This window comes from Coffea arabica, chromosome 3e (assembly GCF_036785885.1).
Source record: "Coffea arabica cultivar ET-39 chromosome 3e, Coffea Arabica ET-39 HiFi, whole genome shotgun sequence".
Taxonomy (NCBI): Eukaryota; Viridiplantae; Streptophyta; class Magnoliopsida; order Gentianales; family Rubiaceae; genus Coffea; species Coffea arabica.
Genome location: NC_092315.1, coordinates 3,484,397 through 3,496,973, shown reverse-complemented (window position 1 = coordinate 3,496,973; position 12,577 = coordinate 3,484,397). Strand labels below are relative to the sequence as shown.

The 12,577-nt window shown below is 36.6% G+C and overlaps 1 protein-coding gene across 2 annotated transcripts; it reads right to left on the bottom strand.

Moving 5' to 3' along the window:
- On the bottom strand, window positions 1–4,452 carry LOC113738280 (VAN3-binding protein-like). Of its 2 annotated transcripts, none has more exons than XM_072084369.1 (7): window positions 3,886–4,452; window positions 2,965–3,087; window positions 1,529–1,961; window positions 1,100–1,333; window positions 884–933; window positions 591–648; window positions 1–425 (listed from the first exon to the last, which is right to left on the bottom strand). In XM_072084369.1, exons 1-7 carry the CDS (start codon window positions 4,201–4,203, stop codon window positions 211–213), a joined length of 1,431 nt encoding a protein of 476 aa, XP_071940470.1. In that variant the 5' UTR covers window positions 4,204–4,452; the 3' UTR covers window positions 1–210. The 2 variants fall into 2 exon arrangements, with proteins under 2 accessions (XP_071940470.1, XP_071940471.1); XM_072084370.1 differs by having other exon boundaries at window positions 2,965–3,084.
- Window positions 4,453–12,577: the final 8,125 nt, after the last annotated feature.

Below are 12,577 nucleotides of genomic sequence, written 5' to 3'. Positions count from 1 at the left end.
TTAAAGAACAGAAGACCAAGATTTCATTCTCCAAATAAAGGGAAGACCCCATTTGGACAGCTTATACTTTGAAACTTTAATTCTCTCTTTTTACAATAGGAGACGAAGAAAAAAAACACAATCCCACCACCACTTCCAAAATTATTCTACAAACACTGCTAAGTTACTCATCATCTGCTGCTAGAATACTATATAGCAGCAAGTAAGAATCTAAAGTATATGCCTATTGTTCTTCTCTGCAGCTATGGCAAGTAACCTGGAGACGCCTTGAGTCCACATATCATAGTCTCTCTGATTCCGGCACTCGAATTCGACGACTCCTCGCAACACCGTCTTCAATGCAAAGTATCTCAGGTTCTCACCGCCCTCAAGCAAGTGGCGGCCGGGCCAAGCCGGAATATCTTTCAGAACTTCCAGCACCACATCTACAAAAAATTCAAAAAGCGAGCAAAGATTAAAGATGGCAACTTTTCTTAACTTTCTTCCACTCGGTTGCTAATGACTTTCCCAAATCCCCAAATAGAAGGAAGACCCACCACCTCCAATTCTGTTGATATCATGAGAGAAAAACAAGAGCTTTAACAACTTACTCTTTTTCTTTTTTGTAATGGTCCCAGCTACGTGCCTGCTCTTCATCTTAAGCATCACCTGCGGAAAAGAAATAGAGAGCTGTCAATTTATCGACCAAATTGAAAAAATAAAGCGCACAAGTCTTGTTCAATATTTGTATAAGATCAACACATTTTCTAGAGGAATAATTGTGTAGAGCTTTGAGTTTGCCACTAAAATGTCAAGGGGGTAAACAAAATCATCACAAAAGTTCAAAACTTGATCTGTAGTAACTTATTAAACCACAGTTATCCAATCATAAGCAGAAACACACCTGACCCATTCTGTTGATGTAAACAGACACTATTTTCCAATGGAGATCTCCTGCATTCAAGTTACTACAAGTGAGACTGCCAAGCCACCAGCAAAAAATACAAGGAACATTGACAAAATGCTTAAAAGAAGATTTGATCTGGCAAATTGTTAATCGTACACCTTCAAGCTTTTCCATTGGATCATGGGTAGGCCAAAGAGCAGAAACTGTAGTTACCTTTGCGAGTGCGCTTTAGGAGCTCACAACCTCTGGCAAGCAATTCCCTGCTACAGATTCCAAGGAAATTCTCTTCAGGAACAAGCTCACCACTGAAGCTACCATTTGAACTACCATTACTTCCCCCATTGCCGCCATTTCCTACTCCCATCCCTTTCTCCATTGGAATCACAGATGCAATATAACAAACCTCTTTCAATGTCCTTGCCTTCAGTGTTGCAGCGCCACGCAAGGCTAGAAAAATAACAATCCATCGGATAAGGATTACCAAAAAATAAAGAGCATATTTTAAATTTGTTGTTGTAAAAGCGAGGTAACAATTATCAAAATGAGCATTGATAATAGAATCCCGAAGTCGAAAGATTAGCAATCAGCATGTATGAAGAAAACTTGATATTGGAAACTTTGGAATTCCAAATATTTCTATACCAGTTGCTGCAGCTGCTGTTAAGGTCATGATGTCACCAGCAGAACGCACATTAACGGCAGAACTAACAACTGAAGCCAGATGTTCGCGCTCAGCCCCCAATACCTCAGCAGCCTCCACACATTGTGCAGCCACCAACGTGGCGGCTGAGGCCACAGCCATATCAGTCTTAGCCATATTTTCATCCTTTCCCTGTGCAGACGAGGCCGCAGTTGCTGCAGCAATTGCTGCAATAGCAGAAGCTACTCCCGCAACCGAAACAGCAGCATGGAGCTGTGCATTATGAGTCCTTGTCTCCTCTTTCTTCTTCTCTCTCCTATCCTTTAACCACCTTCCAACAGTCTTTCCACCCCCACCAACCACGGCGGCAGCGCTGCCCGTGGCAACCGTGCAGCCTCTGTACTGGCTGTTAACTGTATTATTCAGGCGAGAATACTGCACATTCAAATTTGTGTCAGCATTCATTTATTACTAAAAATAACAGATCAGATTGCAACCACCAACCCGATTGGGCATACTGGAAAAATTGTAATGTGCCCCATTAGCTAGGTATGCACCACCCAACCCTCGTGAATTAAATTAATGTGCCTACTGCTGTACAGTCAATCATCAAGCTAGACCAATCCTTCTAGGTGTTCAATGTCTTTGGACCCATGTCACCCATACTTGACAATCAAGAAAAAGGACAATCTCTTCTTGTAATTAAGCCCCCCCACTCGTATAAACTATGCCACATGCAACCGTGAATGTACTGCAAAATTCAGAGCCCCTGCAACCACCAAACTATTTATCTAATCGCGGCAAGGATCATTTACTGCATTAAAATCATCCATACCCAGCATCTTGGCAAAAATTACAAAATAAAATAAAATGAACTTATTTTGGTATTGCAGCGTCCTTGTTGCTGCGACATAATGAAGCATGTTTCAGTCGAGCCATCATAAGCGGCAGTCAATTTCAAGAATTTAAAACTAAAAGTTCACTACCCAAAAAAATTAAAAAGATTTCTGCCGACAATTAATTGTAGACTCTATATAGGACATTAAACTAACATTAGCAATTATAGTTCTTAGCCAAATACAAAAATAAAAATTAGCTTAAAATAATCCACCTTATGTAATTAATGAATGAAAAAGAACAAAAAGAAGAAAAAAGTACAACTATCCTAGTGATTCGAGTTTTGGTGCATGGAAGAAGGAAAAGCATCTCTGCGGTTCCCTTTTTGACACTTGTTTTTTGGTCAAAGAGAAAGCTGAGGTATTGTGCTCGTCCCTGAGCCCTCTTCTGTAGTTTCAGAACTCGTGCTTTACAATTTATACACACACCCAAAAAAAAAAGGCAAGAAAATATAAGCTGAGCCCGTCTGGGATTTTGCAGAAAGTCCTGTATACAAATATAAATGTTACTAGTACATGTAGCATGAAGAGAAAGACCAGACCTTGTCGTCAATTTCAGAAGGAGAGACAGGAGGGCTGTCAGAAAGAGAGCCACAGCTCTGGCCACCATTGAGAGGTCCACTGCTGTGAGAGAGCCTTCCAGAAGTCCGTGGTGATACTTCCTGCTGTAGTATTAGTACTTTCCATTAATTAAACTGATTTAACAAGGTACTGTGTAGAATATGTGAGCACTGAGCCCTACGCTACTGAAAAAGGTTACAAAAGAAAACTAGAAATCATTAGACAATTTGCAGACTATGCTTGGAATCGAAATCATTGCAACATCACAAAAATACACCAAAAATATTCTTCTACTTGAAAAGTATGAGTCAAGTTGCCAGAGAAAGAAAGTGGAATTGGACGGCATGATTAATTTCTGGCATTTAATATAAAATAGTAGTGATACCCATATTTTTGTTTAATCTGGAAAAATGGAGCAAGCAAGGCATGGTGTCGTGTAATTCAATTCTTGATTGGGCTTTTCAAAAAACAAAAAAAACAAAAACTTGATTGGATTTCCTAGGAAACACTATGCCACGGTCCAGCTGTTTTACAAGTTACATAGAAAATGGCAAGTAAATTTAAACTCGACTTCGGAATTTCAAGAAACTATTTTTGTTTACCCATAATCCCGACAACAAGTGAAAACAACTGAACAAACAAACAAACAACACAAGTAAAACAAAAATTAAGAAAAAAGAAAGTAGCCTCCCCTCACAACCATCCCCATAAAAACAAAAGACCAAAATCAAAGAACTCCAAAGAAACAAGAATTTCAGAACAATAACAAATTTGTTCCAGGAAGCTATACGACAAAGTTCAGGAATTTCGAGCATCTGGGTCGAAGCCCAAATCTCGTCAAAATGCTAAAAAGCGGGTCCTTTCCATTCATACAGGACACTAAGAAACACACAGAAACTTACAGACTGAGACATAATGCGTTCCATGACAAGCTGAGAAGTCTCAGAAGAAGCAAACGAAAAAGGGTTCCCGGAAACAGCAGCAGACTCCTCCAACTCGCCGACGATATCTTCCGGTATACTCCCACCGCCGTTAAGTAGAGGAGCAGTAAGACTAACATTTACAGCACCACCACCACCACTGACAGCCTTAGCCAAAACTTGAGAAGGAGCAAGAGCTTTAGAGACTTCTAGAGCTGAAACGCTCCACGAACGTGACAGAAACTCCATTGGCTCTCTTGGGGTCTCCGGCGGCCTAAACATTGGCTGAAGTCTATCCATTTTCACTTTTTTTTTTTTTTGGATGTTGGGGAAGGAGATTTTAATGCGTGGAATGCGTGAGGTTTTTGGAGGGGTTGGAATTGAGATTCCGATGCGAATGATGATATTGATGCTTTATAGAGAGAGAGAGAGAGAGCCTAGGTGGAGCTGAAACAGTGTCAGTGTGTGTTCCGAACGTGTATAAGTGTGTGAGAGAGACAAAAATAAAGCGGCTGAAATGGAAATGTGGAGTGCCATGATACAGGAAGCGAGCTTCATTGGTTTCTGTTCTGATGGACAAATTGCAAGATAAATACTAGTAACGTGTAATGTTACTAGTAACGTGTAATGTAGGGGGTCCGTATCTAGTATTTTTTCTTTTCTTTTCCTGTATTTGTATTTTTTAATTAATTAAAATACAGTTTTAGTACTCAAATTTAACCATTAAACGATTTTGATACTAAAATTTTAGACGAAATAAATCAATATTTAAGCACATTTAGTAAACTTTAGACCAATCTTTTTCAAATTCCTACTTTAAAAAGTTAGTTACATGATATCATGTTGAGTAACAAAATTATAAACAAATTTCAAAAAATAAAAAAACAACCTACAAAAATAAGATATTAAAGAAGAAAAGAAAATCTCAAAACCTAATATTGAAAGAAAAAATGCAAAGAAAAACCCCTCTCTCTATCTTTGCGATATTGGACCTGTCTCTCAATATATTTTGATATTTTAGAATATTTTTACATTTTTGTAGCCACACACATAATAGCATGTAACTTTTTCAATAAGAATTTTTAAAAAATCCCATCAAGTGTACTAAATATGGTTAAATATTGTAAACTTCGGTACTGGTTTTGTTTTCATCCAAATTTTGGATATAAAAATCGCTCAACATTCAAAATTTAGAAACCAAGACTACATTTTGCTCTCTCTTTTAATATTTAGAGTGAATAAAGTTCATAGTTTCACAATTTTTAGGTTTTCTTTTTAATCCAAAACTGGACCAAGGGACGAGAAAAGTGGAGGGCTTAAGAGCAACAAGTATCACCTAATTATATACTTATGAATTACTTAATTAATGTTCTCATTAGTTGAGTCAAATCTTTAGGACAATTTTTAGGTATCTGAAATAGTACTTTACAACAAAATTATTTGATGTTTTGATATGCTGTACTCTTCACTCCTACATTAATTTCCTTTTCTCTCGAAATGAGGGAACAAAAACGCATTAATTTCTTATGGAAATAGGGTAAAGTTATAAACAGTGGAGTCCAATTTTTCTTGATTTCTTCCTCCTTGTGGATAAAAGTTTACAACCTGTTTCAATTGCTAGATTCTGAAAAAGGCAAAAAAAAAAAACTTGGACGTGACGGGTTTGTTTGGATATAGGTATTATTTGAAATATTATTTGGAATAATTACTGTAGCAATTTTTGTGATGTAATGTATGTGAGATAAAAAGGTGGTTGGGAATATAAAAAGGTGAGTTGGAAAATGTGTTTATGATGCAACCGAAATATTATTTGGGATAAGTTTTGTATCCAAACACTTCCCCCCGGGTTTCTTGGAGATATTTTTTTAGAATCAAGTACATCATATTTTAAAAAATACTACAATATTTGTTTTTTTTTTTGCAAAAACTTTAAAAATACAATCTAATGGGCTCTTATTCTACATGTATGCTAGTTAGGTCAAAATAAGTTTAGTCGAGTTAAACAAATTTAAGTCCAATTAACGTTGTCATTGAGTTAAACAAACTCTAAGGTTGTGTTGGGATTGCATTTTTCTGAATTTTTTGTAAAAAAATTATTGTAACGATTTGATGTATGTGAGGTAAAAAGGTGATAGGAAAATGTATTCACGGAAAACGTAGCAATTTTTCGACGAAAAATAGTTGTTCAAACAAAGACTTACTTATAAATTCCAGAGTCTAAAGTATGAATGATCGATTGATGAGGCTTGATTTGATAGTAATTAATTTTTTTTGTATTTTGTTCTATAGAATGGGACTGAATTTAAAGTAAATATAGAACAGGTGAAACTGGCAATTGATTCCTTCTTAAAAAAAAAAAAGTTGGCAATTGATGTATCGAACCCCACGTGGATGGGAAGCACAGCCCATGAACAGTAAGCATCTAGAGAAGAGAATTAATTTAGCGGGCCTATGAATTTAAGGCAGTGGACATGGCTGAAGAGCAACCTGAGAAAGATGTAACTTAACAACCCAACCACATAAATGTGACGGGCAGATGTAGAAATCAGAATGATACCTTCCGCATTATAATTGCGAATGTTTGGAATATGAATTTGGACTTGCCTACGATGGATATACAGGTTCATGGCTCCTAGTTCATGCAGCATCCCCCACCCCTCCTCCCCTACCCCTATTTCCCCCAAAAAACATGCTCTTTGTTTCGTCGTGGAGTAAAAATTCTGTTTGAATTAACTATTTTAAGGGATTTTTTAAATATTTTACTGTAATAGTGTATATAAAAAAATTTTACTATAGAAATGTTTTTTGTGATATTTTTTGAAGGATTTTTGAAATATATTTTAAGGTAACTTTTAAATTAAATTATGTTTATGATACTTTTTAAACATTAATATTACCACCCACAACTACCGCCGCCGCCACCCTCTCCCTTCTCCTTTCTCCTTCCCTCCCTCCTCCTTCCTCCTCCATTTCCCCCCTCCCTTAGTCTCCTCTATTGTCGATTTGGTTGCAACCAAATCGCGACAAGAAAAGTTATGACCTTTTAGTCGTGATCTAATCGTGACCAAAAGCCTCGATCTGGTCTAGGAAGGGCAGGGGTGGGGGGAGAAGGGAGGAGAAGGAGGAAGGGGAGGGAGAGGTCATGATAGGTGAAAATGTTATAAATTTATCTTTTTAAAAATTTTTTGTGTATATTTGTGAGTTATTTTTTATATATTGTATGAATGATATATTTTTTAAATTATTTTATTTGTGTATTACTGTAACATTATATTTAAAAAATTAGTTTTTGAAAAATAGATCAATCAAAACGGATATGGGCGCATATACTAGATCAAGGGCTTCTGTAATCGTTAGTTTCAATTGTGCGGTGCAATAGAGACAGTAATACAACAGATAAGTAACGTAATATGTGTAGAAAATAACGTGTAAAAATACAATAAATTTTGGCATTCCTTGAAAATTAAGTCCCCAAATCAATTTCATCCACCCAATTTCAAATTGAATTTGTTCATACCATTAATTGCAACATACAATGGATCTTACGATTGTTTAAGCCTCAATTCGTATAGGATTAATTTTTCCTACATTATCAATACATAGAGTAACGAAGTTGGATATATGTCACATCATTTGAATTTGAATTAAATAAAAAGATTGTCTATATATGACATGTATCTAGATTCTCGTGTATATTATTCCACGTTACTTTCTCCATATGCATTCTGCATAATGGCGTGAATGGAAAAGCGCATGTCTAGTTGAACCAAATCATACGTATTTGTGCTTGCATTATAAATTTGACTTGCTTAATTATTGAGTGATCTGCTATTGTTTGGATTAGAGATTATTTGAAAACTTATTTGAAATAATTATTGAAATACTTTTTTATGATGTGAAGCGATATATATGAGATAAAAAGATAATCAAAAATACTAATGAAACTAAAAGTTAGAAATTTGGAGGGGTAAAACTAGTAAAGATGTACACTTAGAAGGAGCATTTTTACATTTTCGTAAAAAGTTTAGGTGGCAAAGTCTAATTTTTCAAAGATATTTATTAAAACATTTTTTGTTTGGATTGCTATTTTTAGAAGTTTTTGAATAAAAATATACAATAGTGATTTGATGTATGTGAAGTAAAATAGTGATTGAAAAATGTGTTCACAGAAATCTTGAAATGCCAATTACAAAAATCTTGAAATGGTCATTTTTATGTTCTATACATTGATTCTTTTATATGTGCAATATCAATAATTTGTTTGCCAAACATATATTGGTCACAACTAGAAGATTTTATGGAAAACTTTTACGCGCTCAAAATAGATTACGGGCTCTTGGCAGCTGGTCCCTCCTTCCACACCTGGCGGTGGAGAAAGAAGCTCGTATGCTCCCAGCCGCTGCGAGTGTTCACAATCTCCTTATTCTTCTCTTCACCAGAAACCTGACCAAGAAAATTTTCAGCAACATCTCATTATCTAGAACTCATCTAATCCAAAAAATGTACTAAAAACCTCATACAATCTCATAATTCTAACTTGCATTTACCACGAATAAAATTAAGATTTATAGGCTCTTAAATCCTTTCTGAATCCATTGGCCTTTCCACAAATAAGAGAAATGGCTCCCAGGAAAGCAATAGCCATCTTCATGATCATCATGGTTTTCTTGCTTGCATCAATTGAATTTGGGAGTGCAGATGTTTTGGCCTCATGTATTGAAACCTTGATGAGCCTTGGCTGTGGCGACGTTGAAGATGCCAGATCCCTGTGTATGAATACTCCCGGTATGCATGATGATCATATAGGCTAGATTTAGCGATGTTCCTTTTCTGATGCCCTGAAAAATCCCAGATTTTTCATGGATTGAGGATGGTGTACAAATCTTCATCCCTCTTGTATATTTATGATATATATTATCTGTATTTTTTCATCCTTTTTGTTTTGACAGATAGACATGTACAAGATTTACTATTGACCTTGGATTGATATTATTTATAGCGCTATAACATATAGTTATGGCTTCTTATGCTATTACATTATAGTATTGGTTGTTATGCTTCAAGAATTCAAGACGGACTGCCATTTTAACTCCTTGGACCCTGGCTCAGCTCTTTTTATTTTTTTATTTTTCGTTTCTTTTTAGGGCAAAAAGTAGCTTTTCATTGATAAGGATATAAGCTTGTACAAAGGAGATCCACTACAAACTCGAAAATACATCAACAAAGCATCCTATGCAATTATGGGAGACTATGGGCCTGTTTGGAACCTGAGTTTTTTGGGAGTTTGTCTAAAACTTTACTGTAGTACACTGTAGATGTTTTTGAAAAAATTTGTGTAAAATTTTTTGTAAGATGAAAATTTTTTTTGTAGAAGTTTTTAAGAGGAAAAACTTTTTTTTTCTTTTTTTCTTTTCTTTTTCTTTTTCTCTTTCTCTTTTTCTTTTTCTTTCTTTTCTTTTTCTTTTCTTTCTTCTCTTCTTCTTCTTCTTCCTTCCCTTCCCCCTTCCCCGTTACTAGCCCCCCTCCCCGCAGCACCCCCTACCCCTCCCCCTCTCCCTCCCTCTGCCGTCACCCTCCCTCTCCCCTTCCCCCTCCCTCTCTTTCCCCTTCCCCTTCTTTCCCCTGCCACTCCTCTTCTCCCTCCCCCGCCACCCCCCTCTGCTCTCCACCCCTTTTCCTCCACTCTCCTTGCCACCCGCCACCCATATTCCTCCCCTCTCCCCCGCCACCCCTTTTTCTCTCCCGTCTCCTCCACCCGTCACCTCTTCTTCTCCCCTCTCCGCCGCCGCCCCTCTTCTCCCTCTGCCCCGCCAACCCCCTCTGCCCGTCACCTTCTTTTTCTCCTCCCCTCATCTATCCCCGTCACCCTCAGCAGCCCCGTCACCCTCGCGCGAACAGATCGCAGCTCCCCTCCCCTCCACTTTTGCGATCTGGTAATGGGACCAGATCTGGTCGCGGGAGGGGGAGGGTTGCGGGGGACACACAAAAAAAAAAGAGGAAGGCAGTCAAATTGGGTAAAGGAGGAGTATGGCAGGGACAGGGAGAAAGGCAAAAAAAAAAAAAAAAAAAAATGGCGCCGGAGGTGGTGGTGGTCGGCGACGGAGGTGGTGGACTGGGTTGGGATGGTAGAGGAAGAAGAAAGCCAAAGGGAAGGGAATTTTTTTTATGTGTGTTTTGTGTATTGGGTTGGGATGGTGGAGGAATTTGTGTGTGTTTTGTGTATTTTGAAGTGTGTAGGTAAAAAATTTTGAGAAGTTTTTTGGGTTCCTGTAGCAAAAGTTGTTAAAAAACTTGTAGGTAAAAAACTTGCCCAAAAAATTAGCTTCCAAACAGGGCCTATATGATTGAACGAAAGCATCTAAATAAAAACATGAATGAAATATCCTTCCATTATATAACAAGATCACAATTCTGTGCCGGAGTTAAACACTTGCTTGTTTCCAAAAGTTCATAAACTGCTGCAAGAGAAGTACCAAAGAGTTTAGCTCTTTTTACTACTAGTTGTAACAATCGTTGGCGTTTTTCATCTTCGGGGTTCTAAAGCCTTGGAAGAAGCAAAGAACCACAGGACTCTCCTTTCATTCGAAGATAATGCACCGCGGTCTACTATTTATTATCGGAAGGGATGCATCTTCCATTGGGATACGTGTGAAAAAAAGGGGTAGGTTTAAGAATGTTAACAGTTAAAACAGTGTTTGGATAGTGTATTATTTGAAATATTATTTAGAATAATTATTGTAGCACTTTTTGTGATGTGATGTATGTGAGATAAAAAGGTGATTGGAAATATAAAAATGTGGGTTGAAAAATGTGTCTATGATGCAAGCGAAATATTATTTGGGATAATTAAAGTATCCAAACAAATCCACTAGTGGAATTGCATCTGCCAACAAGGGGAAAAAATTGATGGTCATTCACATACAAAAACTATCACTGCTTGGATGACGAGTTTTTCCTGCAAACTATTTTTGTTGTTGAATTCCATACTAACAAACTCTAAAAACAACTTAAAAAATACACAATCTCAAATATAACTTACAAAATATAAAAATAAATTCTACCACTTTTTCTTTTTTCACCTACCACCGTCACCGCCCTACCCTCCTCCTTCTTCCACCTCCATCACTACTGCTGCCCCTCTCCTCTCCTCTCTCTTCCTTCTTCCTCTTCTCTTGGGCACGAAGCATATGCAATGTTTAACAGTTAGAAAAAGAAGATAAAAGGAAGAAGGAAAAAGAAAGAGAAAGAAAAAAAAGGAGTAAGGGAAGAGGTGGTGGCGGTGACCAATGATGGCAAGCGATTGTAGTAAGAAATGATAAATTTTAAAAAATATTTCAATAACATTTTAAATTTTAACAATACTTGAAATACATATCCAAAAACACTTAATTTAATTCAAACGGACCATCTACAGTCAAAAACTTTTCCACACGCACCAATCCATTTATTAGTCTAAGGAACCGGTTTTTGTTGACATCAATAATATAATCACCAACTTATGAGGTTTATTCGGGATATACAGCGCAGGACATTCACGTCTTAAGCAACCATATTCATTTATTTTTCCGCATGTGTCTCAGCACCATTGATATTTCAACAGAATATTGATTCACAAAATCTGAAGAATTCATGCGATACAAAGAAGATAGCTGTAGATCAATTTCTTCATCCCCATGCATTTAGCCCTCTCGTTCTCTTTTCTTCATTGCATCCGCCTGTAAATTCAAGAATTAGTACGCATTGGAGAACCAAATTAAAAACTATTGCAACTAAAACAAGAAAGTTATCATGGGCTGTAACAACTCCATAACCCTGGTCTTGATCGCCATGATATTGGTGTCTGCAACGGTTGAGGCGGTTGACAGGGACTCTAGCGGAGAACTACTACTGTCACCGGCTGAAAAAAGAGACATTAAAGCATGCACGAATTTCGCTCAAAGTTTGGGTGCCGAGCGTGGAAGTGCTTTAGAAACATGCGAAAGGATAGTCGGGCTTCATGATCGGTAAAGAAAATAATACTAGTTGATCGTCATGGAGTAAATGATGAATTTAACATAATTATGTTGCATATTATGCAGCAACTAGGTTGTTGATTTGTTGATGCAATAGAGACAACTATTGGATATTCTTTTCTTTATTATATGTTGCAATAGGTTGTTTTACATTTACTGTATATTTCTTGCCTTCAAATAGCCATTTCAGAGCTTTTTCATTTTCCCAATTCTCGGCCTGTGCAATGCGGTCCGAAAACACGCCAAATATTTGTCATTTTTTAAAGGCAATTCGTTAAGAACATTTAAATTTTTTAAATTAACGTTAACATTAACATATGGAATTTGGTATTATTTTTGGAACTCATTCGCTATTGAAAAACTTGTCTTGCACTTTTTAAGAGTTTTTGTAAAAAAAATTTAACGATATAACATATATAAGATAACAAAGTAATAAAAAAAGTGTACTTTATGAGTATCATAATATATATCATTAATACGAGTGTTCAAAAAATTTTCATCAAGAGCCCATTTGATTTGTATTTTTTGGAAAATTTTTGAAAAAAAGTTACTGTAACACTTTTTTTTAAAAAAATGAGATGAATATGAAGTAAAAAGGCCGTTAAAAAAAATGTAAAAGGAGTATTCATAAAAAAATGTAAAAATTTTCTTCAAAATGTAAC

What these genes read in the sequence shown, in the direction of transcription:
- LOC113738280 (XM_072084369.1), bottom strand. Translation starts at nt 4,203, where the DNA reads ATGGATAGACTTCAGCCAATGTTTAGGCCGCCGGAGACCCCAAGAGAG. An exon ending in CTTCTGAAATTGACGACAAG is followed by an intron (nt 1,962 to 2,964) that starts GTCTGGTCTTTC and finishes TTGAATGTGCAG; the next exon opens with TATTCTCGCCTGAATAATAC. An exon ending in CATTACAAAAAAGAAAAAGA is followed by an intron (nt 426 to 590) that starts GTAAGTTGTTAA and finishes AATTTTTTGTAG; the next exon opens with ATGTGGTGCTGGAAGTTCTG.